The 24,985-nt window shown below is 42.2% G+C and overlaps 1 protein-coding gene and 1 long non-coding RNA gene across 3 annotated transcripts in view; both read right to left on the minus strand.

The window, feature by feature from the left end:
• The window catches only part of LOC148849223 (ubiquitin carboxyl-terminal hydrolase 14-like), a 58,780-nt gene that overhangs the window by 3,007 nt on the left and 30,788 nt on the right, over nucleotides 1-24,985 (minus strand). Inside the window, exon 3 of one of the 2 annotated variants that reach the window (XM_088949109.1) lies at nucleotides 4,057-4,180. The exons of the other annotated variant lie outside the window; for it this stretch is intronic. Coding sequence (XP_088805235.1) covers nucleotides 4,173-4,180 — 8 coding nt within the window. The 3' untranslated portion in view covers nucleotides 4,057-4,172. Of the gene's footprint in view, nucleotides 1-4,056; nucleotides 4,181-24,985 lie in introns of those variants that run through there. 2 annotated transcript variants of the gene reach the window in all.
• Nucleotides 17,188-17,610, minus strand: LOC148849224 (uncharacterized). Its single transcript, XR_016100595.1, has 2 exons — nucleotides 17,474-17,610; nucleotides 17,188-17,372 (listed from the first exon to the last, which is right to left on the minus strand). It is a non-coding gene; the product is annotated as an uncharacterized LOC148849224 (long non-coding RNA).

The following is a 24,985-nucleotide window of genomic DNA, read 5'->3' on the forward strand; positions in this document are numbered from 1 at the left end:
TCGTTCATCACTGAGCATGGCACTTACGACTATAAAGTCATGCCCTCTGGCTTGAAGAATGCTGGTGTCACTTGCTAATGACTTGTGAACAAAGTCTTCAAACACTAGATGAGAAGAAACGTCAAAGCCTATGTGGATGACATGGTTGTGAAGAGTCTGAAGGTCGACCAACACACTTAGACCTAGCCAAGATCTTTCCTACGCGCTGAGGAAGTACAACATGAGGCTTAACCCCAACAAGTGTGCTTTTTGCGTCACCTCGGGCCAATTCTTGGGCTTTGTCACTACACAATGGAGTATTGAAGCCAACCTAGAGAAGATTTAGGCTATATTTGACATGGCACCACCTCGGTTGATCAAAGAAACTCAGAGGCTTACTGGCCGAGTGGTTGCTTGATAACTCTTCATTTTGATGCCTTAAGGGCATCATTTCAGGGGTATTTTCGGCCTAAAAATAGTCAAAGATTGCCATTTTTCTAGTTAAATTCAATGTTGTGACCTCTGAGGGTCTCTCTGCAAATTCTATGGAAAACTGGGGAAATTACATTGCTGAAATGCAGTTTTTGAGAAACTAGTATGAAGTCCAGCTGAGAGAGGAGGTGTTTTTGTAAAAAACTGAGAGCAGGAGGGTGCCTTCTATATGCTAAACCGAGTTTGGTGCCCCTCCTACTGTATTAGCAAGCTCCTCACGCCTTAGCAAACCCTAAGGTGCCTTTTTACCCATTTGTTCACTCTTATCAAACTCTAGCTGCCCCTACGTGTTTAATCTCCACCCTCCACCTCTTTTAATCTCAACCACTCATTCTAGGGCACTCCTTTTGCAGCTTTTAAACCCTAGGGCGCCACCTAATTGCTAACCCTCACCATTCAGCCCCAACCACTAGATCTCATCCCTCCACTCCATCTTATATCTCGGCCATCCACTATAGGGTGCCACCCACATCTTCTAATCTCCACCTTTCAACCCTAGGCGCCTCAATCTCCTCCATTCATTTCTTGGCGCCCAAATCTCAGCCCTACATAATATTGGGCACCCTCCTCATCTATTCTCAGCCTTAGGATCACCCCAAAACTATCTTAACCCTCCATTAGAAACCCTAGTTTTGTTATTTACTTTTCGCAATTTATTTTCATTCTGTTTGATCTTTGTTTTATTTTCTACAGATCTGCAATTCGGCCAGGTAAGACAGAAGACCTAGCTTGAGAAATTCTAATTTCGTTATGATGGATCTCTCATCCCTTCACTAACATACCCAGGTGTTGACCCCCTCTAAGGATCTCACTGATTGGCATATCAAAGGCAGCCTAATCCGATACCTAGTGAAGTATCGAGTCTAGGGATCAGGTGTAACATTCCAATTTTGCCCATCTATCTCCAAGGTCTAGGGTAATACTGGAATTTTGGTCCGGTTAAGGATTTCAAGAAAACCCATACTGCATATACCTCGGCTCTCACCCTGGCAGCTAAGACTAGTCACCCCAGCCAACTTGGTGGTACATCAGTGTCAGCCTTGGTAGGATAAATCTCCCAAGATCTATCCAATGGCTGTGAAGATTCTAAACTAACACGAGTCTCATATGTGCCCAGTTTAAGGGTACTACACAGAAACACACCATAATAACATTAATCAAATATGTATTTTATTGATTTACAATAAATGTCATAATGTGCATCATGCTGATTGGAGCTAAGGGCATACATTGTCTAACATGTTGGTGTTTAAGGAAAGATGTCAAACAGCTACACCAAAGCGGGTTTTGTGGTTACTTAATTAGGTCCTTGTGAGAGCAAGGGGAGCCTCTCACATCCCCACATCTTACTTGGCTAACCAAAGGAAGTGGTGTAATTCCAAGTGAACCTAAATGGATTCACATTGGTTGAACCACTAGTTTAGGATGCCCTAGGTCAACTCTGGGTCGTGTGGTTGATTTACTTGCATTTTTTAAAAATTTAAAAACTCAAATTTGAATTTAAATTTCAAATTAAAAAAAAAAACAAAAAATAATAAAATAATAAAAATTCAAATTTGAATTTAAATTTTAGGAATTTAAGTTTCAAAATCTAAATTTGAATTTAAATTTCAAATTTCAAATAAATAAATAAATAAAATATATAAATATTAAATTTGAGTTTAAATTTCAAGAATTTAAATTTCAAATTTTGAATTTGAATTTAAATTTAAATTTCAAATTTAAAAAAAAAGAAAAATAAAGAAGAAAATGGGGGGGGGGGTTAAAACAAAATAAGGGAAAATGAATTCAATGGCCAGAGTGTGTGGAATGAGAACCTACTTTCAACCTGAGCCACAAATAGATTGGAACCATGTGTGTTGACAATTAGACAAGATTAATGGGATGGCCCACAGAATTGACCAAGTCCTTGCGTATCCTCAACAAAGTGGCCCATACCTAACCTTGTCATCATATTCATCATGTTCCATTTGTGCAAGCCCGACCCATCATGTTAGCTAGTGCCTTGCGGCGGGACCTTGTCAACCAGTCATTTCAGACCAAGTACATGTGACCAACAAATTTTTCCAACCCAATGCTAACCCATTCTTTCACTCATATAACCCTAGGTGGGAAAATCAACTCAACTTCACTTACAGGGCCCAAGTCCAAGAAACCCCTCTACCAGATGTGCACTCTCAATGGTTTGAAGGCCAGACCCACTAAGAGTACAATGATAACCCTGGGACTTAACCAGTTCAACCATGTCAAACCTTGACGGGTTTGTCGAAGCCCTCAAAATTAATACTAGTCCCACAATAAAATATTTGCAGTAAAAGTGGTTCTAGGTCGAATCCCATAGGGAGCAAATCAATAATCTCTTAGCCGAATGGGTAATGTAATTGAGTGAGAGAATTTAAATACTGAAATTAAAAGAAAAGAAAATAAATAGCAACTTAAACAAGAGAAAATCAGTCTTACCGAATTTTGGTTCAAGGGTTCGGGTTGAATCGATTGGCCATCGATCCTAGGTACACTTCAGCATTTTTGCAATTCAAGCATTTAACCTTAGATTTATTAGGATAGCCATAATAAACCTTGTGTTTTCCTAATTCAGTTGACCAAACCCAACATTCGATCAACACTTATCACCACTCAACTAGGTACGATAGCGTTCCATGTTAAACAGGGATAGCATTAAGATTTGTGAAAACAGTTAAACCAAAATAACAATAATTGAGATAGTTGCAATTACTGAATCTTGTTCCATCGATTCCTTTTAGGTTGAACCATGTTAAAACATTGGTCAAAGGCTGTCACGAACAATTGACCCAAAAAGATGTCAACCTAATTGCTACTTGTACCATTATTCGTGACAATTACGGATCACCGAAATCATGGATAGCAGTAGGAAAATCAACATTAATTCAGTTTGTCAAACTAATTAACATTAATATCCACTAAAAATATGCACAAGAATCAATGAATACTTGAATTAGAAAGCAAAAAAATAAAGTAACTACAGAACCTCACAATGACACAATCGAACCTCCCCCCTTGAACTAGAAAAAGAAGCTTAACTACTCATGATCTGCGCAATCTCCATGCCTTTCTTCTCCATAGCCGAGCTACTTTCTTGAGCTTCTTGGCCTCTTGATGATCTCTTGGATCTTGGAATGAGTCATGCTAGAGCTGGTTCGCCCCCCTCTTTATATAGCTAAAGGAGATGGCTGTTTTCCAACTCCTTCTAGGAGATCATCTTATCTTTAGGGAGTCTTGATCTTCTTTGAACTAATCCTATCCTATCTCTTATATAATCTCCAACCTTCTTATTCTTATAGGATTACATTCAAAGTTTAGATCTAATAAGACTCTCTCCCTCTTGGGAGATTACATTCGAATTAAGATTCTAGACTCTTGCATCCGAATTGGGCTTCTCTGCTACTTGGGCTGCTTCTAGGTTCTTCTGCGAGTTGGGCTTCAGCTGTTAAATGGGCCTAGCTAGGAACTTGCTCCGACTTTGGGCCTGGTTTCGTACTCGATGAGGACCGAATCAGTCAAAACCTAAAACACAAAAGTTGTGGGCCTTTCTTTCTTCTTTCTAATGCTTCTTGAATTGCCCAATCCGGAGTCTGAAATTGTGCGTTAGGCCCATATCACTGACTGTCGCTAAAATTGTGCAAAATCACCCGAATTGGCTTGTTTCCTTCCAATTGCCTTCTTTATTGCCCTGAATCGAAATACAAGAGTAATGAGTGCGTTTAAGTGCTAAAGTAGTGTAAAATGATGAAATTAAAGGGACAAAATAAGGTTCTTCTAAGTCTCATCAAACCTACAGACAGTGCCAACAATATCAACATCATTTAACTCCATGAACCAGCAATTTCAGAGGCCACAAGTACAAAACCAATTCCAGTAGATGTACCCTAGGAATCAACTGGCTCAAGCTTATCAAGCTCACCCACAACCTCCTCAAGCCCGTACAGTAGATGACCAATTCATTCAGCTTCAGTAGTTGATCCTAAATCATCAACAGTCCATCGATAGATTAGAGAGCCAAATAGGATGGTTATCTAAAGTCAAGGCGAGGAAAGAAGTAGGGCAAATACCGAGTCAATCAATTGTGACTCCTAGTAATCAACCACCGGGTTTTTCTCCACAACAAATTCAACTATCTCCTAAGAACCCTCAACTTGAAAATGCCAAAGTTGTTACAACCTAAATGAGTGGGAGGATGTTAGAGGACTCGTATGAGAAAACGTGAGATAATGAAGAAGAAAAGGAGCAGGAATACCCTAAGTTGGGAGGGGGGGGAAAGAAGAAGGAAAGGAAACTTCAGGAGAAGAATCTTTAGTGAACCAACTTGTAGTTCCCTTTCCAATTTCATTCATAGTCTGGTCGATGTGAAAGAAAAAAGAGACTCACAATGAGGAGAGCAAGGAAGTTCATATTAGCTTCCCTCTCATCGACGCGATCCAACATGTCCCAACCTATGCCAAGTTTTTAAAAAAGCTCTGTACTCAAATTGTGGAGCCACGATCTGCCCCACAAAGAATAATGCTCTCGGCAGATGTTAGTATAGCACTCCTAAACCACTTTCCCCAAAAAATGAAAGATCCTGATCTCTCATAAGCTATGTCATCTTTGGAATCATCTTCGATCAGGCTCTACTGGATCTTGGGGTCAGTATAAATATGCTTCGGTCAATTTATGATAGGTTCAGGATCGACGAGTTAAAACCTAGCCCGGTAATTCTATAACTCGTTGATTGGTCAGTCAAGTCTCCTTGAAGTGTTATTGAGGAAGTTATTGTTAGGGAAGAGTGTTGTCACTTCCCAGTGGATTTTAACATCCTAGACATAATCCCAACTGAGGAACTGAACCATATCCAATAATCTTACGATGTTCGTTTCTAGCAACGACTAATACAAACTGTAAATCGAGAGAAATGGACATTTCATTAGGGGAGCAGGAAGTCTGCTTAAACATTTCTAGTGCCTCTAAGTTAGGTTAACGTTTTTAGATAATGAAAGTGCGTGAATGTGTCTAGCTGGAGGCGTTAAACTTAGCGCTGGTTGGGAGGCAACCCAACGTAGTTTTTAGTTGATTTTTGTCTACAGTGTTAGAATTTTTGTTTCTTTTCTTGACTCGAGACCAAGTGACAGACCTTGAATCCCTCAGGAAAACCCTATTCATTGTTCCCTTTAGCCCAAATCCTCTTTCCATCATTCTAGTCATGCCATTGGGGACAATGGCATTTAAGTTGGGGGTGAGGAAAGAGAGAGAGAGAAATGAAAAAAAATTGAAGCTAAGCCTTTAAATATGTAGAATTAAAATTTCACTGAAAAATTTTTAATTCTTTTTCATTAAAAGAGATTCCCAAACAGAAAAAGTTGAGGAAATTGATAAAAGAATATCGAATTTTATAGAAATTGGTAGCAAGTGATAGGAGTCAAAATTGGTTTCATTTGAATATTATCAAAACCATTTAGAAATTGGAAAATACTCCCAATTTGCCCCTGCCAAGATAAGAAGAAAAAGATGGAGAAATTAGACAAAAATTCTTTAAATTGTTAGAAACAGTTGTCTGCCGTGAATAATGTTGCAAAAAAAAAAAAGAACAATAAAAGGTTAATGGACACCCTAGACTTAGTAACTGAGTCTCTTCACCTAAGTCAAGTGTCGAGATTCACGTCAAACAGGAAAGAGAATGCCAAAGACACTCACCTAACACTTAATAACTAGGTCTCTTCACCTAAGGCGGGTGTCAAGAATCGCGTCAAACAGTGGAAGGTAACATTAGAAATAAGTGTGCAAATCAAGTTCAGGGGTACAAATCCATTGTAAAAAATGATAAGAAGAATACACGTTTGATTTTCAAAAAAAAATCAATCTCAACTACAAATGAAAGGGTAAATAAGATTTTTAAGCCAATTTTTTGTAATATTCAAAACAAGACAGTTTTACCCCTAAAGCCTAATACCGATCTATACAAAGTTTGAGAATACTGGAATCAGGATGGTTGACTAATTTTGTTAGGGATGATCTTGAGATGGGAAGGATCTCTATGCTCAGTGTAATTTTAAGGCTGCATTGCTAAGGGACTAGCAATGCTTAAGTTGGGGGTGTGATAACTCTACATTTTGATGCCTTAAGGGCATCATTTTAGGGGTATTTTTGGCCTTAGAATAGTCAAAGTATGCCATTTTCCCAGTTAAATTCAATGTTGTGACATCTAAGGGTCTCTCTGCAAATTCTATGGAAAATTAGGGAAGTTATGTTGCTGAAATGTAGTTTTTGGGAAGCTGGTGTGAAGTCTAGCTGAGAGAGGGGGTGTTTTTGTGAAAAGCTAAGAGCAGGAGGGAGCCTCCTATATGCTCAAACCCAATTTGATGCCCCTCCTACTGTATTAGCAAGCTCCTACCCTAGGGCAACTTTTTACCCATTCTTTTCACTCTTATCAAACCCTAGCCGCCCCTACGTGTTTAATCTCCACCCTCGATCTCTTTTAATCTCAACCACTCATTCTAAGCCACTCCTTTTGTAGCTTTTAAACCTTAGGGTGCCACCTAACTGCTAATCCTCACCATTCAGCCCCAACCACTAGACCTCATCTCTTCACTCCATCTTATATCTCGACCATCCACTCTAGGGTGCCACCCACCTCTTCTAATCTCTACCTTTCAACCCTAGGCGATTCAATCACCTTCATTCATTTCTCGGCACCCAAATCTCAGCCCTACATAATATTGGGCACCCTCTCCATCTATTCTCAGCCTTAGGATCACCCCAAAACTATCCTAACCCTCCATTAGAAACCCTAGGGCGCCCATAACTTTGCTAAAACCCAGTTGTCGCCCCCTCTTTCTCTCTAATCCTAGTTGTGTCCACCGTTCTCTATAAAAAGAATCCGAGGGCCCATGAGAAAGGGTTGGGTTCTGCCCCCAGGTAAGACAGAAGGTTGATCTTGAGAAGTTCAAGGGTAGAGGAAGAGGAGGATGCCCAGTCAAGAAGAGGGGTCCCTACTTGTAGTTTGCCAAAGCCACTACTGCCACCTTTGGAATCGGATCCCAACCACTTTTACTTTATTTTAGTTTTAATTTATGTTCTTTTAATTCCAGTTTCGTTATTTACTTTTCATAATTTATTTTCATTCCGTTTGGTCTTCATTTTATTTTCTGCAGATATGCAATTCAGCCAGGTAAGATGGAAGGCCCAACTTGAGAAGTTTGAGGGTCAAAGGAGAGATCTGGAGACTACTACCTCTGATCGGATTATAGATTTTTATTTCTTTTTGTCAATATATTTCTATATTTATTTATGTTTTTGCACTTTTAACTTTCAGTACTCTTTGAATGCTATATTTTTCTCAGTTTAATTAATTAATTTTTATATTTCTGCGCTTCCCTCTCGTGCTCTCTTGTCTGGATTTGAGTATGTATTAATTTTTCCTCGCTTCCGTATGGATACGACCCGTTCTTACCCATTTACTACGTTAATAGTTGTTTGAGAAACGATAACAATTATAAATGTTTAAACTTGTGTTTCGGGGTGTTTAACGATGCGCTTCCGGACACACCATTGCCCTCAGCCGATTCATGTCAAAGTCGGCCGACTGTTGCCTGCACTTCTTCCAAGACATCAAGAAACTAAAGGACTCCTAGTGGACCGAAGAATGCCAATGAGCCTTTGATGAGCTAAAGTCTTACCTCGCCTCGCCCCCTCTACTCACTCGGTTGCTACCAGGAGACACAGTGTTCCTGTACCTCTCGGCCGGGGACGAGGCCGTTAGTTCTATTCTAGTGAGAGAAGGAGTGCATAGGCCTATCTACTATGTCATCAAGGTCCTTTATGGCATTGGGCCCGCTTCCCCAAAGTGGAGAACTTAGCTTTTACCCTGGTGGTATCGAGCAAGAAACTCAAGCCCATAACGTCACTGTATTGACCAGCTAACCCCTCAAGTTTGTCCTCTCCAAACCTAAGACCTTGGGTTGGCCAGCCAAATGGGCTATTGAGCAGTCTGAATTTGACCTACAGTACCAACCAAGACCTGGAATCAAAGCACAGGCCTTGGTGGAGACCTTGGGCTCTAGGACCTTCCTTAGGTCACACTCCTCCCATTTGGCCGTGATGATTGCCTCTCGGCCACTCTCCGCTTTGGCCACCCGGACTTCCAGTTGCTCCTTCTTCTCCTTAGAGATCCTCAACTACTGCATGAGGATCTCTACCTTATCGTACAATCCGATAGCATAACAAGATGCCTGAACGACCAGCCCTCTAGACAGGACATGAAGAAGAATTTCTTCTTCTAGTTGTGCACGGACGACGGGTTGTCGACCACCCTTCCATGACGGGCCTAGAAATAGTATATACCCGCCTTAGAGGAATACTGCCTCGGGTTGAATATGCATCGAAACACCTTCTTAGTCAAGTTGATGCCTCAGAGTCGAGCCATCACCATTACACGACGATAATGGTCCTGATGACATTGGGGGTCAACTGACTTTATGAGATGTTGTAACACCTCAACAACTCGGGGATGATGGGAGGAAGGGGAACCTGAGGCCAAACTAAAGATAGTGCACGTGCACGCACACCTCACCCAATTCTGGCTGCCACGATCGATCATTAGTATCAGGGACTCTTAGCGTATATCCCCTCGGAATGTGATACTTCTTAGCAAGAGCCCTCACTTGCTCTATGCTAAGCTAAGCTATCCAACTCGGAGTGTGGATAATGCATTAGCTCTACACCTTGGGCCATAGCCTCGACTACGCGTCTAGGGCTTGACTCTTCAGCCTCATTGCCCTCCACCACTTCGGGTGACCCTAAGGCACCTTCGCCATCCCTCGACCACTGCACTTTCATTAGGAGAGTCATCGCCCCAATGGCTACACTCGACGCCTATAGGAGAAGTCCTCTCCTTCAATACCTGGATCTCAGGCCTCGGAGGCAGGCCCTTGGACTCACTACCATAGCTATCACTACTGCTGACTGGCGTGGTGGTACGAGGTAAGCTCGCACTTGACAAGTTAGGGAGATTGTAGCACTCAAGACCAAAGTCAGAATAAGACATGGCTAAGGTCATATTCTTTACTTAGTGGACGAGGTCTCTGAAAGTTAAAGGGTGGTTAAAGATAATGATCGAGATCTCTGAAGGTTCAAGATGAAGAAGACAAATGGTGGTGACTGTCTTGACCAATGACCTTTTCAAAGGAAAATGGAAAGCCTAGATCGTCTTCGATTCAATGTCCATGGAGTGACTGACCTGACAATTAGAATTGACGTTTGATATGTGTCAATTCATCTCAAGAAGACAAAGCGGCGTCGGGTGAGTCAAACAATTTGCTCATCAACTCTGAACTAGAGGCAACTTAGCTCAGTTGACCCGACATTCGTCTCGCGTACGATCACGACTCGATACTCATCTTGTGTACGGTTATGACTAATCGACACTGAGACCCATCGAGTGTACGGTCACTACCCGACACCGAGACCCATCCTGTGTATGGCTACTAGTTGTCGACATCATCACTTGTCTTGTACACGACCATGGCAAGCCGATTCGTTGCCCATACCTCACATGACAACAACTAGCTGACGTTGACACCTGACCTACACTCAATTTCACTGATACTTCTATGAGCACATGGTAGGAGGGCACATGCATCTCATACCCGTATAAAGTACGATACTGAGACCTTGGCCCTCCTTTACTTTCTCAAGAGACGAATCCATCAAAAAAGTAGCTGCCACCAAGGTAAGGGAAGCCCTCTGAAGCCTAAGTTGACGTCTCCACGCTTTTGAGCTCTCTGATAAAGCCAAAGCCGAAGCATACGCATCCATGCTTCTGAGTCGAAGCATCTGTCTCCTCTCTAGAACACGCCACTTAGCGCCTCCTAGTAATGACATTACACTCTCTTCAACCGAAGCTGAGGTCCCCACTTAGACCTCCACCACAACCTCGAGAGGGGGGGGGGCAAATGATGTACGCGCACATGGCAGGCCAAGGATGGTGATGCATGGCATGGTTCGGATTGCATCTTGGCCGTCCACTGATAACAAATTCCAAGCAGGATCAAGTATAAATAAGTAGCACCACTCCTTAGGTAAGCTATCTTTGAAAGATTCGGTAGTATCCATTGTATGGAAGCCAAAACATATGCGGAATGGGTGGGCGAATTTCAAAATAAATTTTTTACCTACCTTTCAACTTGGAATCGCATTCCCTAATTTTAGAATCAAGATTCAAGGATCCTATTTGAACCAGAACTGAACCAGATCTGAACCAAAAAGAAAATGGAGTAATTATACATGATCTAGAGAAATAATATCTCCCAAAGTTGGTGTTCACACCCAAAGAAGGCACCGAGATCTGCTCCTACTGAAGATGACACAGCAACTGTGGAACAGAACCAATTGGGTGCGTCCTACACTGAATCCTTCACAAGAATCCTTTGGATGACAATGAACACCAAACCGAATCATCCTTTCAACCAAGACTGATATCAAGAACTTTTCTTGATCTTTCTCCAACAGAGAAAACGAACTGTGACAGATGGTGGCGGCTGTAACAGGAGGAAACTAGAGAATAGGTGGCGAACTGCTTTTCTTCTTTAGGGTTTTTGAGATCCTATCTCACAAAACTGCAGAGTGTGTGTTCTATTTCACTAGGGTTCAAATTCTTGTAATTCGAATAGGGTTTCTTCCAATTGCTTAATGATTAAGAAAAAGATCTCCTGATCATATCAGGAGTTGCCCTTATCCAAATCTGTATTTGGATTAGAACTCTTCTTAATCATATCTACATATTAGATAAGCTTTTGGGCTCATCCTAATCTCAGATCTGCCCCTTAATAGTGACAGATCAAATCAGCCCAGTTTGAGATGGGCTTTACGTCCAATAAGGTTATGTGCTCAAATATCTTCCAAGCTGCTGCCCAGTTGGGATTCTTTGTATGGTGTTGGACCCAAGCATTGACCTACACACTAGCCACATGGGTTCGGCCTAGCCTTTGTAACAAAGTCTGGCCGAATTCACTAGAGAGCCCAGTGAACCCTGTGAGCCCATCACCTGGACCCTATGGGCCCAACACTTACACTAAGTGGTCCCTGGGCCAAGCCATCTTATAAAAGCCCAGGGACTATGAGCAGGTGCAAGATTAGCCCAACAGGTATCATCCCAAATGGCCTTACACTTAACTTCTCATCCCATAATGATCAAGCACTACCCGACAAGAGAGGACCTCTCCCTCGGCTGCAAGGAACAGTGCTGCACTCCCTACTTACATGGATCCCAGGAATTGAAACAATTTGCAAACATTTTGAAACCATGCTTAAATAAGGATAAACTCCTAATCCCATAGGATTTTCCTAATCCAAATCTTGTATTTGGATTTGGACTCTCTTTAAGAGATAAGGATAATCCCTTATCTTATCTGTAGATAAAGACCAGCCCTCCTAATCCAATTAGGAGTTTCTTGATCCAAATCTCTATTTGGATCTGGACTCTTTGGGTCGATAGGGATAATCCATTATCCTATCTGCTGATCTAAATCCTACAACCGCCCCTCTTTGATTAATCTCATTAAGCCAGTTCGAATTGGGCTTTAGGCCCATTAGTCCATGTGCACACTTATTCTCCAAACTGCTGCCCAGTTAGATATCCTTGTATGGTGTGAGACCCAAACATTGATCTATACATCAGCCACATGGGTTCAGCCCAACCTCTGTTACAAGGCCTGGCCGAATTCCATCACCATGGGCTCTTAATGGGCCCAACATTTACACTAAATGGTCATTGGGTCAAGGCACCTTATAAAAACCCAAGGACTATGGGTAGATGCAAGATTAACCCATCAGGTATTACCCTCAATGGTCTCTATGAGTGGATAAGGTTAAGACCCAATCCTTTTTGGCTTGACCTAATCTCATATCCGCCCTTTTAAGCAACTGATCAAATCACCCTAGTTTGAAATAGGCTTCCAAAATGCTGCCTAGTTGGGCTTCTTTGTATGACGTGGGACCCAAGCATTGATCTACACATCAGCGACATGGGTTCGGACCAGCCTTTGTTACAAGGCCTATCCGAATTCACTAGAAAGCCCAGTGAACCCCTTGAGCCCATCACATGGACTCTATGGGCCCAACACTTATACTAAGTGATTCCTGGGCCAAGCCATCTTATAAAAATCCTGGGACTGTGGGCAGATGCAAGATTAGCCCATCAGGTATAACCCTAAATGGCCTTACACTCAACCTCTCGGCCCATAATGATCAAACACTGCCCGACAAGAGATGACCTCTCCCTCGGCTGCAAGGAACAGTGTTACACTCTCTACTACTATGGACCCCGGGGATTAAAACCATTAGCAAACATTTTGAAATCGTATATATCTATATATCTTATATATAAATTTTGCAAAACAAAATTCCAACGATTGAGATCAACTGCTGACAGTTTGGTTTCCATCAGAGAGAGTGCATCCCCGATCATTACCTTTGTTCGGCAAATGAGCTGATCCTGTCACTATGATCACCCACTCATATGGGTTCATGACCCATCCCAACATACCCAAGTTTTAATCCCCTCTAAGGATCTCACCGATTGGCATATCAAAGATAGCCCAATCCGCTACCTAGTGCAGTATCATAATCAAGTCTAGGGGTCAGGTGTAACTTTCCAGTTTTGCCCATCAATCTCCAAGGTCTAGGGCAATACTAGAAATCTGGTCCAGTTCTAAGATTCAATTAATCCTACACTGCATGGACCTTGGGTCTCACCCTAGCGAATGAGATGGGCCACCCCAACACTTAGCAGCACACCAGTGTCAGCCTTGGCAAGATAAATCTCCCCAGACTTATCCAACGGTTGTGAACATTCTAAATCTCCCCACACAACCTTAATCAAACATGCACTTTATTTATTTACAATAAATGTCAAAAGTACATCAAAACTAATTGGAGCTAAGGGCATACAAAACTGTCTAATAGCTCCCACTTGCACTTATGTCCAATCTGGTACAAGCCAGAGTCCCATGCTTTCCATGTGTTTCTCAAACACTTTCTGTGTGAGTGGCTTAGTCAATGTGTCTGCCACATTATCCGCTGATGCTATCCTCTGAATTAGGATGTCCCCTCTACCAACAATCTCTCGCAGTACATGGTACTTCTCTCGATGTGCTTCGACTTCGAATGGGCTCGAGGCTCCTTAGCCTGGGCAATCGCTCCACTGTTGTCACACAACAATGGGATGGGTGATGTGCTGGACGGAACCACTCCTAATTCGTGAGTGAACTTTTTCATCCATACGGCTTCCTTGGCAGTTTCACTTGCGGCAATGTACTCAGTTTCGGTCGTGGAGTCTGTTGTGGACCCCTATTTGCTACTTTTCCAGCAAATAGCACACGATCCTATCGAATAGAAGACAAAACTCTTTTGTCCTTCGAAGGTATTTGAGTATGTTCTTCACAGCAGTCCAATGCTCCTACCCTGGGTTGGTCTGGAACCTGCTTACCACACTCACCGCCTGAGCGATGTCATGGCGAGTGCACAACATGGCATACATAATGCTCCCTACGACTGAGGCATATGGAATGTATTTCATGCCCTCAATCTCCTCAAAAGTCTTGGGAGACATCTTCTTGGAGAGAGTGATTCAGTGCCTGAAAGGAACGCTTCCTTTCTTGGAGTTCTCCATGTTGTACCTTTTGACAATTTTGTCAATGTAAGCAAGTTGGGATAATCCTATTATCCGCTTCGATCTATCTCTATAGAGTCAAAGACCCAGTATATAGGAGGCTTCTCCAAGATCTTTCATGGAGAATTGCTGTGAAATCCACACATTGACTGAAGTCAACATTCCTTCATCATTCCCAATGAGTAGGATATCATCCACATACAACACTAAGAAGGTGACCTTATCCCCACTGGACTTCTTGTTAACACAAGTCTCATCTGGATTCTGCTCAAAGTCAAATGATTTGATGGCAGAGTCAAAACGGATGTTCCAACTCCTAGAAGCTTGCTTAAGTCCATATATGGATCTATTAAGTTTACATACCATGTGTTACTGACCAACAACAATGAAGCCTTGCGGCTGCTGCATGGAGATATCTTCACTAAGATCTCCATTCAAGAACACAGTTTTGACACCCATTTTCCATATCTTGTAGTCTTGATATGCTGCTACAGCTAGCAGGATCCTAATGTCTTTCAGTATGGCCATAGGCAAAAAGGTTTCCTCATAGTCGATGCCTTCTTTATGATTATACCCTTTCGCCACCGAACGAGCTTTGAATGTCTCAACTTTGCAATCGGGGCCCTTCTTCCTCTTATAGATCCATTTGCAGCTGATTGCTTTTACCCCAGAGGGCGGATATACTAGAGTCCGGACTCCATTGGCCTCCATCGAGTCCATCTCGGATCTCATGGCCTCCACCCACTTCTGGGAATCAATGTTCAACATAGGTTCCGCGTAAGTCACGGGATCCTCCTCACTAGTCAAGGCTTCCACCAGGTAACTATCCTGGTCATAACCATAATGGACTGGTGGTCTGGATACCCAGGTGGATCTTCTAGGTTGGTCACTACCTGGAACTTGTGGGACATCTCCCACTACTCCTGAGCTCTCCTCATCAATAACTATTTCATAACAATGGGTGTCCAGGATGTAATCGGTCTCTAAGAACTGAGCATTTTGACTATAGAACACTTTCTGCTCACTTGGGTCATAGAATAGATAACCTACCGAATCCTTTGGGTAGCCTACAAATAGGCAATGGATGGTCTTGGATTCCAACTTGTCCACACTCATTCTTTTAACGTGTGCAGGACAACCCCAAATCTTCAATTGTCTGGCACTTGGTTTATTTCTGGTCCAAAGTTTGTTTGGAGTTTTCGGAACTGATTTGGTTGGAACCTGATTTAGCATGTAGATAGCAGTCTCTAATGCATATCCCCAAAAGGATGTGGGTAATTCTGAGTGTATAAGAAGTGACCGGACCATGTCTAACAATTTCCTATTCCTCCTCTCTGAAACACCATTAAGTTGTGGTGTTGCAGGAGGAGCTAATTATGATATTATCCCATTGACCTTCAAGTAGTCATTGACTTCGCCAGAGAGATATTTGCCACCTCGATCTGATCGAAGGGCCCTAATTTTTTCCCTAACTGTTTCTCGACTTCTTTTCTAAACTCCTTGAACTTTTCAAAGGATTCAAACTTCTGTCTCATTAGGTACACGTAACCATATCGTGAATAATCATCGGTGAAGGTGATGAAATACACATGTTGGTTATGAGTCTTAACACTCAGGGGACCACATACATCAATATGTATAAGGTCAAGAGTGCCTGTACATCTTTTAGGCTTATCGTTAAATGGCCGTTTTGACATCTTACCTTGGAGGAAAGGCTCACAAGTGGGAAGATCTTCTACGCTTAGAAAATCCAAAGGACCATCCTTTATTAGCCTTGTGATTCAGTCAATACCAATATGGCCAAGTCGGTAATGCCACAAGCACGTAGGAATAACTATATCATGATTCATTTTCTTGAGGATTTCAACTGACGTAGTTTTGGTTAAGTTAGTTTCTAGAGAAGGATAAAGAACATAGAGACCGTTCTCCAGTTCCCTGCATGCGATGAATTTATTGTTCCTATTAATAGTAATCATATTACTAAAATAGACAGTATATCCATCAGCACACAGTTTAGAAACAGAAATCAAATTTCTTCTTATGTTTTGTACATAAAGACAATCCTTAAGTACAAGTATTCATTCTCTAAAGACTAATTCTACGGTTCCTATCGCCGTAGCTGCAACACTTGCAGAAGTCCTCAAGTAAAGTGTCACTTGTCCTTCACTCAGCCTTCTGCTTATTTTGAACCCCTGCAGTGAATTATACGCATGAGTTGAAGCCCCAGAGTCAACACACCAAGACACAAAAGTAACTAGTAGATTAGTCTCTATGACACAAGTTTCAAAATTACCTTTCTTGGATTCTAGGTAGATAGGACAGTTCCTCTTCCAGTGGCCGACCTGCTTGCAGAAATGACAGGCATTAGAAGCCTTGTCTTTCTTTTGCTTCTTAGATTTAGTGGCCTTTTTTCTGGGGATTCCTCTTTACCCTCCCCTTCTTGCCTAATTTGCCATCTTCAACAAGCATGGCTATCGGCTCATCCTTCCTAATCAATTCTTTGGCTCATTGCAATATATTGTTGAGCTCTTGAATACTGACATTCAACTTGTTCATATTATAGTTCATTATGAACAGATTGAAGGATGGAGGCAAGGAGTTAAGAATGGTGTCTATCTGTGTCACCAGATCTAGCTCGGACCCAAGGGCTTCTAGCTCATTTATGTAACCCATCATTCGAAGACAATGGTCATGCACTTGGTGCCTCTTGGTCATCTGCGCGGTCATGAACTGCTTCAGGACCTTTTGGTGAGTAGAACGGTTCTACTCTTCGTACATAGTTTTTAGACTATCCAATATGTCTTTGGTGAGTTTGATCTGATTGAATTGCCTCTGTATCGGATTATCTAAAGAGGATATGATACAACAACGAGCTAAGGAGTTTTTCTCCTCCCACTCTTGGAAGTCCCTCCTGCGGGCTTATGAAGCCCTGTCTCCCGGACGTTTCGGTGCAATATTCTTTGCCACTTTATCTAACTTTTCTAAAGTTAGGACCAACATAAGGTTTTTGTGCCAGTCAGCATACTTTGGGCGCTTAAGCTTTTTATCGCCGAGAAATTAGATTTCTTCTGAAATTCTGTACATAAAGGCAATCTTTTAGTACAATAATTCAATCTTTGAAAATTAACTCTACAGTTCCTACAGTTGTAGTTGCAATACTTGCAGAAGTCCCCAAGTAAAGAGTCACTTCTCCATCACTCAATCTTCTACTTGTCCTGAACACCTGCAGTGAGTTACACGCATGAGTCGAAGCCTCAGAGTCAATATACCAGAAAGTAGAAGTTACCAATAGATTGATTTCTATGACAAAAGATTTGAAATTACCTTGTTTCTTGGATTCCAGGTACTAAGGACAATTCCTCTTCTAGTGGTCGGCCTACTTGCAGAAGTGACAAGCATTTGATGCTTTGTCCTTCCCCTGCCTCTTAGTCTTAGTAGCTTTCTTCTGAGGCTTTCTCTTTGTCTTCCTCTTCTTCTTGCCCGATTTTCCAATTTCAACAAGCATGACAATGGGCTCATCATTTTTTATAAGTTTCTCGGCCCTCTACAACATATTACTAAGTTCCTGGATGCTAACATTTAGCTTGTTCCTATTATAGTTCATGATAAACTGATTGAAGGAAGGAGACAAAGAATTTAGGATGGCATCCACCTTAGTGACATGGTCAAGCTCGGATCTAAGAGCCTCAAGTTCATTGATATATCCCATCATCTTAAGGCAATGGTCATGAACCTGTTGGTTCTTGGACATCTGCGCGGTCATGAACTGTTTCAAGACCTTTTGATGAGTAAAACGATTATGCTCCTCATACATCGCCCTCAGACTGTCCAAGATATCCTTGGACAATTCGATCTGATTGAACTATTGTTGTTTCGGATTGTCTAAGGATGCAATGATGTAGCAGCAGGCAAGAGAATTTTTCTCTTCCCATTCTAGGTAGTCCCTCCTACGGGCCTCAGAAGCCCTATCACCCGGATGTTCCAGATATGGGTTTTTAGCTACTTTGTCCAATTTTTCTGATATTAGGACCAATATAAGGTTTCGATACCAGTTAGCATAGTTTGGTCCCTTCAGTTTGTTGTCGTCCAACAATTTAGCGAATTGCCCATTTGTCATTTATGATAAAAAGTAAATATTTGTCCACAACCTTATTTGATTCATGTTATCTACATAGATATGGCTTTTAATCTATGTTCCATTCCCATTTGTTCATCTTTAATATTTCCCTCCTATCTCATTGACGGAGACTACGAATTATGTCTCTAGAAATGTGGAAAATCACACAGGGTGCATGGAGCCAACTGTTTCAGCTGCATAACCCCACCACCTTTCTGTGAAGGATCATATCCACTCATCTTATGAGCTTTCCCTTTGGCCTCTGTTAGACAAGGTTCATTGACATTTTAGGTTAAACCTTTCTATCCAACGAGTGCTTACCCATCATATTCGTGAACGCTAAGGTACCATGAGAGAGTCTTCCATTTTAGGATAGGCCCCTCCCACACTGGTCTATGATGCCCCTATCATCTTATGAAACATTCCAATAGATCCAACAGCAAATGGATAACCCAATTTTATGGTGTGTTTCCTCATTACTGAATGATTCATCTTCATGCTAATGATGAAAGGCCTTTAGAGAGTTTATCATATGAATCTCCCTCTCGCATGCACTCATATTTCAGCGGAGGGAACAAAAATTATGCCTTAGTTTAATTTAGGTCAAACCAAAGTGGCTCCCACTAACTTTCATAAAGTCAAATTTTGGTGGGCCCTAAACGGCTCAGGTTCCATACGGTTCCTCTTGGGGGAGGAAGCTGACGTGGAGTCCACCATGAAGGGAGATCATCCAATGATCTTAAGGGCACCATGGCAATGATGTGCATTCAGCCATGGTGTGCGCAAGAGCCACTATCGTATCAGCATGGGCCAAGTACTTATGGCCCATGGACGTTGCAAATCACACATCCATACATCACATACATGAAAAACAGAATTGATCCAATCAATTAATATATGCAAAACCCATAATTAAAGCCCATAATTATCCATAATATTTCTGATTAATATTGTCTAGGTATATGGGCTGAATTGCAAAGAGCAGTTCGGCCCATATAGCTTTTATTTAGTTAATGGGCTAAAGTAGTTTTAACACATTAAAACTGGGTTTTACAGGTGTGGACCGAATTATATCTTGCAATTAACAATCAACTCCTGGACCCAATAATGAAAAATTAGGGCTGAGAACAGCCCCCATCGAACCACAGATTCGGTTCAACCAGTTTGGTCCAATCTGATTCGAATGGGTCTAGAGTTTGATTTTTAATTCAAGATTTAATTCAAGATTATGATATGAAATTAAACTACTGATAAAAGACATTCAAGAATCAGTACAAGGGCTGTTCGTAGATCTTCTACCCTGCAAAACAGAGGTTAGTTCGCAATTTGCAATTTCTCAAACTGTAAATCGCAGATAGTCGAGCCCTAATCTATGAAACTCCTTCCTTTTGTGTGATTTGCTTCGAATTTGAATGAAATAAAATAGAAAACCCTAATTTTCTATAATATTACATCAAAAATAATTCCTATGCATTCTATCTAAAAATTAAAAAAGAAATTAATTATAGACAAGAATGAACAGAACAGTAGGTGCGCAATTTTCTTCTGCCAATCAAGACTTCGATCTCCACCGTACGAACAACCCATAAATCAAGATAAATATAAAGAACAATTCTAAATATAAATCAGATTTAAAAGGATTTAATTTCAAATCAATCGCCCTTAATCTGGGAACCGATTTCCCAAAAAAACAACAATCTGCGCAAATCGGGTAGAACGCCTTCTTCCCATTTGCGCAGTTTCAGATCTGGCCAATTTTGGATCAAGATTTGAACCTGGCTCTGATACAATTGAAGGGATGAGATATCCATCATATGGATGGCTGAACCTTGCAAGTAGGTTGGGCGAAATTTCAAAAATTTCTTTCTCTCCCATGTGGGAATCACATTCCCAATTTTAGAAAACTGCATTTTTAAGGATCAATCTTGAACATAAACCATACCAGATCTGAAACCAAAAGGTAGGAGTGAAATATACCTAATAAGGAGTTGTTGTAACCCCCAATGAAGGTGTTCACGCCCAAGGAGATTACTAAAAACTGCTCCCACTGAAGATGACATAGCGTAGGGTGGAGCAAAATCAGCAGGATGGCTCTTAAGCAAGAACTTGATTCTTCACCAAGAATCTGGTGGGGGGCGAGTGAGCATGACTTCAGATCACCTTTTCTACCAAAAGGTCCCTTTCTTGATCGCTCCTACAGGTGGAGATCGAACTGGTACTGGCAGCAATAGCAGGAGAAGGCAAGAACAGAAGATGGCGTCAGTCCAACTGTGTGCTATCTTCTCTCTTGTATTAGTAAGTTTGAAGGATCATTTGGGGTTCGCCCTTCTCCTCTATTTATAGCCTGAAAGAGAGGTTCTTCTAATCCCATTAGGAGTTTCCTAATCCAAATCTTGTATTTGGATATGGACTCTCTTTAAGAGATAAGGATAATCCCTTACCTTATATGCAGACAAAGATCAGCCCTCCTAATCCAATTAGGAGTTTCTTGATCCAAATCTCTATTTGGATCTGGACTCTTTGAGTGGATAGGGATAATCCCTTATCCTATCTGTTGATCTAAATCCCAGAACCACCCCTCTTTAATTAGTCTCATTAAGCCCGTTCGAATTGGGCTTTAGGCCCATTAAGTCCATGTTAACACTTATTCTCCAAACTGTTGCCCAGTTGGATATCCTTGTATGGCGTGAGACCCAAACATTGATCTATACATCAGCCACATGGGTTTAGCCCTAGCTCTGTTATAGGGCCTGGCCAAATTCATTGTAGGAGATAGTGAACCCCTGAGTCAATCACCATAGGCTCTTAATGGACCCAACATTTACACTAAATGGTCATTGGGTCAAGCCACCTTATAAAAACCCAAGGACTATGGGTAGATGCAAGATTAGCCCATCGGGTATTACCCTCAATGGTCTTACACTTAACCTCTCAGCCCATAATGATGAAACAGTGCCTGACAAGAGAGGACCTCTCCTCGACTACAAGGTACAGTGCTGCACTCTCTACTCACATGGATCCCGGGAATTAAAACATTTTGCAAACATTTTGAAACCATAATATATATATATATATATATATATATATATATATATATATATATATATATATATATATATATATATAGTGTGTGTATATATGTATATCTCTATATAAATATATTTTGCAAAACAAATTTCAACGGTTGAAATTGGCTACTGGCAGTTTTGGTTTCCATCAGAGAAAGTGCATCCCTGATCATTCACTTTATCCGACAAAGGGGCTGATCCTGTCACTATGATCACCCACTCAGATGAATTCTCGAACTGTCCCAACATACCCAGGTTTTGACCCCTTCTAAGGATCTCACTGATTGGCATATCAAAGACAGTCCAATCCAACACCTAATGCAATATCATAATCGAGTCTCGGGGTCTGGTATAACAATCCAGTTTTGCCTATCTATCTCCAAGGTCTAGGGCAATACTGGAATTCTGGCTTGGTTCAGGGTTTCAAGAAAACCCACACTGCATTTACCTCAGGTTTAACCCTGGCAGCTGAGACAAGCCACCCCAACCAACTTGGCAGTACATTAGCGTCAGCCTTGGAAGGATAAATCTCCCTAGGTCTATCCAACGATTGTGAAGATTCTAAACTAACACGAGTCTCATGAGTGTCCAGTTTAAGGGTATTACATAGAAACACACCATAATAACATGAATCAAATATGTACTTTATTCATTTACATTAAATGCCATAATGTATATCATTCTGATTGGAGCTAAGGGCACACATTGTCTAACAAGATCTTCTTCAGTTGTCGAGTTGTTGAGTCGAGGTCTCCCTCAATAGCCAAGGTGCTAAGCTGAGGTCTTCCTCAGTGGCCGAGGTGACACTCTATGTACACACTCGATTAGGCTCGTGAGACCTTTGATTACATGTCTCCCTAGTAGCTGAGGTCTCCCTAGTAGTCGAGGCATTGAACCAAAGTCTTCCTCAATTGTTGAGGTGCTATGTCGAGGTCTCCCTCAGTTGTTGAAGTGTCGAGCTGAGGTTTCCCTAACAGACGAGGTGCTGAGCTGAGGTCTCTATTAGTTGTCAAGGTTCTGAGTCGAGGTCTCCCTCAGTGGCTGAGGTGTCGAGCTGAGGTGACACCCTATGTACACACTCGATTAGGCTCGTGAGACCTTTGATTACTGGTCTCCCTCATAGCCTTGGTGCCGAGTTGAGGTATCCCTCAACTGCTGAAATGTCGAGCTAAGGTTTTCCTAGCAGGAGAGGTATCGAGCTGAGGTCTCCCTTAGTTGGTAAGGTGCTGAGCTGAGGTCTTCCTCAGTTGTCAAGGTGTTGAGCCGAGGTCCCCTTAGTGGCCAAGGTTTCATCGAGCTCAAGCTTGATTCGAATTAGAGACTTGAGCTTGAGCTCCACTCGAGTCAAAAGCTCAGAAGTTTGAGCTCGACTACCTTTGATTGTAGGTCCCCTAGCAGCCGAGGTTTCCCTCGGTGACATTTTTGTAATTTCTATGGAAAAAAAAGCGAGAGAGAGAGAGAGAGAGTAACATTCTTGTAATTTGTAAGGAAAAAAACAAAAAAATTACTGTAGGAAATCGAGAGTTGGTATTATTTTTTTTTTTGAAAATGTATTATTCAAAATGATGTAGGTGCATGCGGTAGGGCTGGATGCAATCCTGATCGTCTGCTGCTAACATCCTCCAACCAATCCCAGGCAAGTTCAAGTATAAATAGGGGCGTCCCTCTATTGGTAAGGTCACTTGGCATATTGCTTCTCTTAAGCTCTCTTACTTTCAGGTGACCTTGTCTGAGCTCTCTCATCAGGCCTTGTTCAACCTCCTCTTGTACACTTGACTAACTTGATTGTCGAAGACTCCACCCTTGGGATAACACTCGGGGCCTCTGACATGCTCTCTCCTTCACAGGTTGGACTTATCAGCCCTCAAATTCATCCACCCTCAGGCACATCAACCCTCGACCAAGGATGTAAAATACCTTGTTGTCTTGGGCCCATCCTTGGCAACAACAATTGGCATCGTCTATGGGAAATGTTGCTAAGACTTCCCTAAGTGACCAACGTAATTCCAGAACAACTAAATTTCCAACAATGGTTGATAAGCAAGATAACATTTCAAATGCTTAGAACTTGGTCACAATGGACCAATTTAGGATGGTCCTTGGTAGGCTGGATAACATAACACAGAGACTAGATGAGGTGGGGAACTTAATAAGAGGCTGCCCACAAGGCAGCCGCTCCATTGGGAGCTAGGGATAGTACAGTGGACGATGGTCTACTCATGCTCCATTGGTCCGGCACCCCTTGGCCCAACGAAAGCTGACCCCTCCTTGTCTAACAGTAGCAACTGATGCGCCAACAAACCATTACCAAAGACTTCTTGCCTCCTCAACTAACGCGGGGGGGGGGGGGGGGGGGCTGGGTCCCGTACCACGAATGTCACTACAGTGTAGAGAGCTCTTGGAACTATAGTCCTCCCCCAAGGGCTGGAGGTCGATGCCACGCCTCTCCCTCACTAGTATTGGACCTCCACGACCTCCTAAAAAATTGTTGGGCCCGAAGGAGCTAGGACGTACCAACCTCCAAGAGCTCTGGGAACTGGTCTGGCCCATCCTACGTTCGAGAGGACTAGGACAAAGCCCAGGCTCCCATTGATAGGAGAATTGGTGACCTATAGGCGCAGATCGGTAACATGAAAGATGAACTCATACAGGTGAAGGAGGGCCAAGGTGACACCTCCATCAGTCAAAATCCCTCGTGCAATAGAATGGACGCTTTCACTGACTCCATCACCTTGAAGCCTCTCCCACCTCAGATCAAGACTCCCACAAAGGAGATGCATGATGGAATGACCAATCCAGATGACCACCTGGAAAGCTTTTGAGCATTCATGCTCCTCTATGGGTACTCCAACACCTTGACGTGTCTAGCTTTCCAGGTGACATTCAAGGGAGCGACACACAGATGGTTCTCTAGGCTCCCCCCTTGCTCCATCAACTTGTGGGAATAGTTCACCAACCTCTTCCTCTTCCTCTTCCTCTTCATCAACAGATGACGATGCTACAAGATCGTTATCTCACTCATGTCCATCTGATAGAAGCATGGAGAAAGCCTGCGGTCCTACATCATTTTCAAGAAAGAAGAGCTTGAGGTTTGAGAACTCGACCCCTCGGTATTAATGCATGCTGTAATCAATGGACTCCAATCCAGACCCCTCAAGTAGTCCGAGCCGACCCCAGGAAAGGGACATCAGAGAAGAATAGAAAGTACAGAGATGGTTGTGGTCACAACCCCCACAACAATAGCAGAGGCGCTGACAAGAAGCCACTGGCCCCGTCATTCAACAATTATACTTCACTCAATTCCACTCGAATGCATATCCTCATGCAAGTAGGGTAGGAAGAGTAAATGAAATGGCCTATGAAGATGAAAAGAAATCCTAAGAGGGGTAACCCAAAGAAGTATCACAAGTACCACCGCACATTGGCAATGACAACGAGGACTGCTATGAACTCAAAAATGAAATTGAGTCCCATATTGACCGTGGTCACTTGAAAGAGTATGTGTGGGGTGATGCCAGTGCCTTGTCATCACAACAACAATAGTACAACAACCTGGTCGGGGTTGTAGGGGGCACGATCCCAGGTGGAGCCTCAGCATTAACCCCGGCCCAAAAGGCGTACACTAGGCAACTCAACATCCAAGGCTCGATT

The sequence above is a fragment of the Nelumbo lutea genome, chromosome 6 (genome assembly GCF_056320005.1).
Source record: "Nelumbo lutea isolate HS-2025 chromosome 6, American lotus-T2T, whole genome shotgun sequence".
NCBI classification, from domain to species: Eukaryota; Viridiplantae; Streptophyta; class Magnoliopsida; order Proteales; family Nelumbonaceae; genus Nelumbo; species Nelumbo lutea.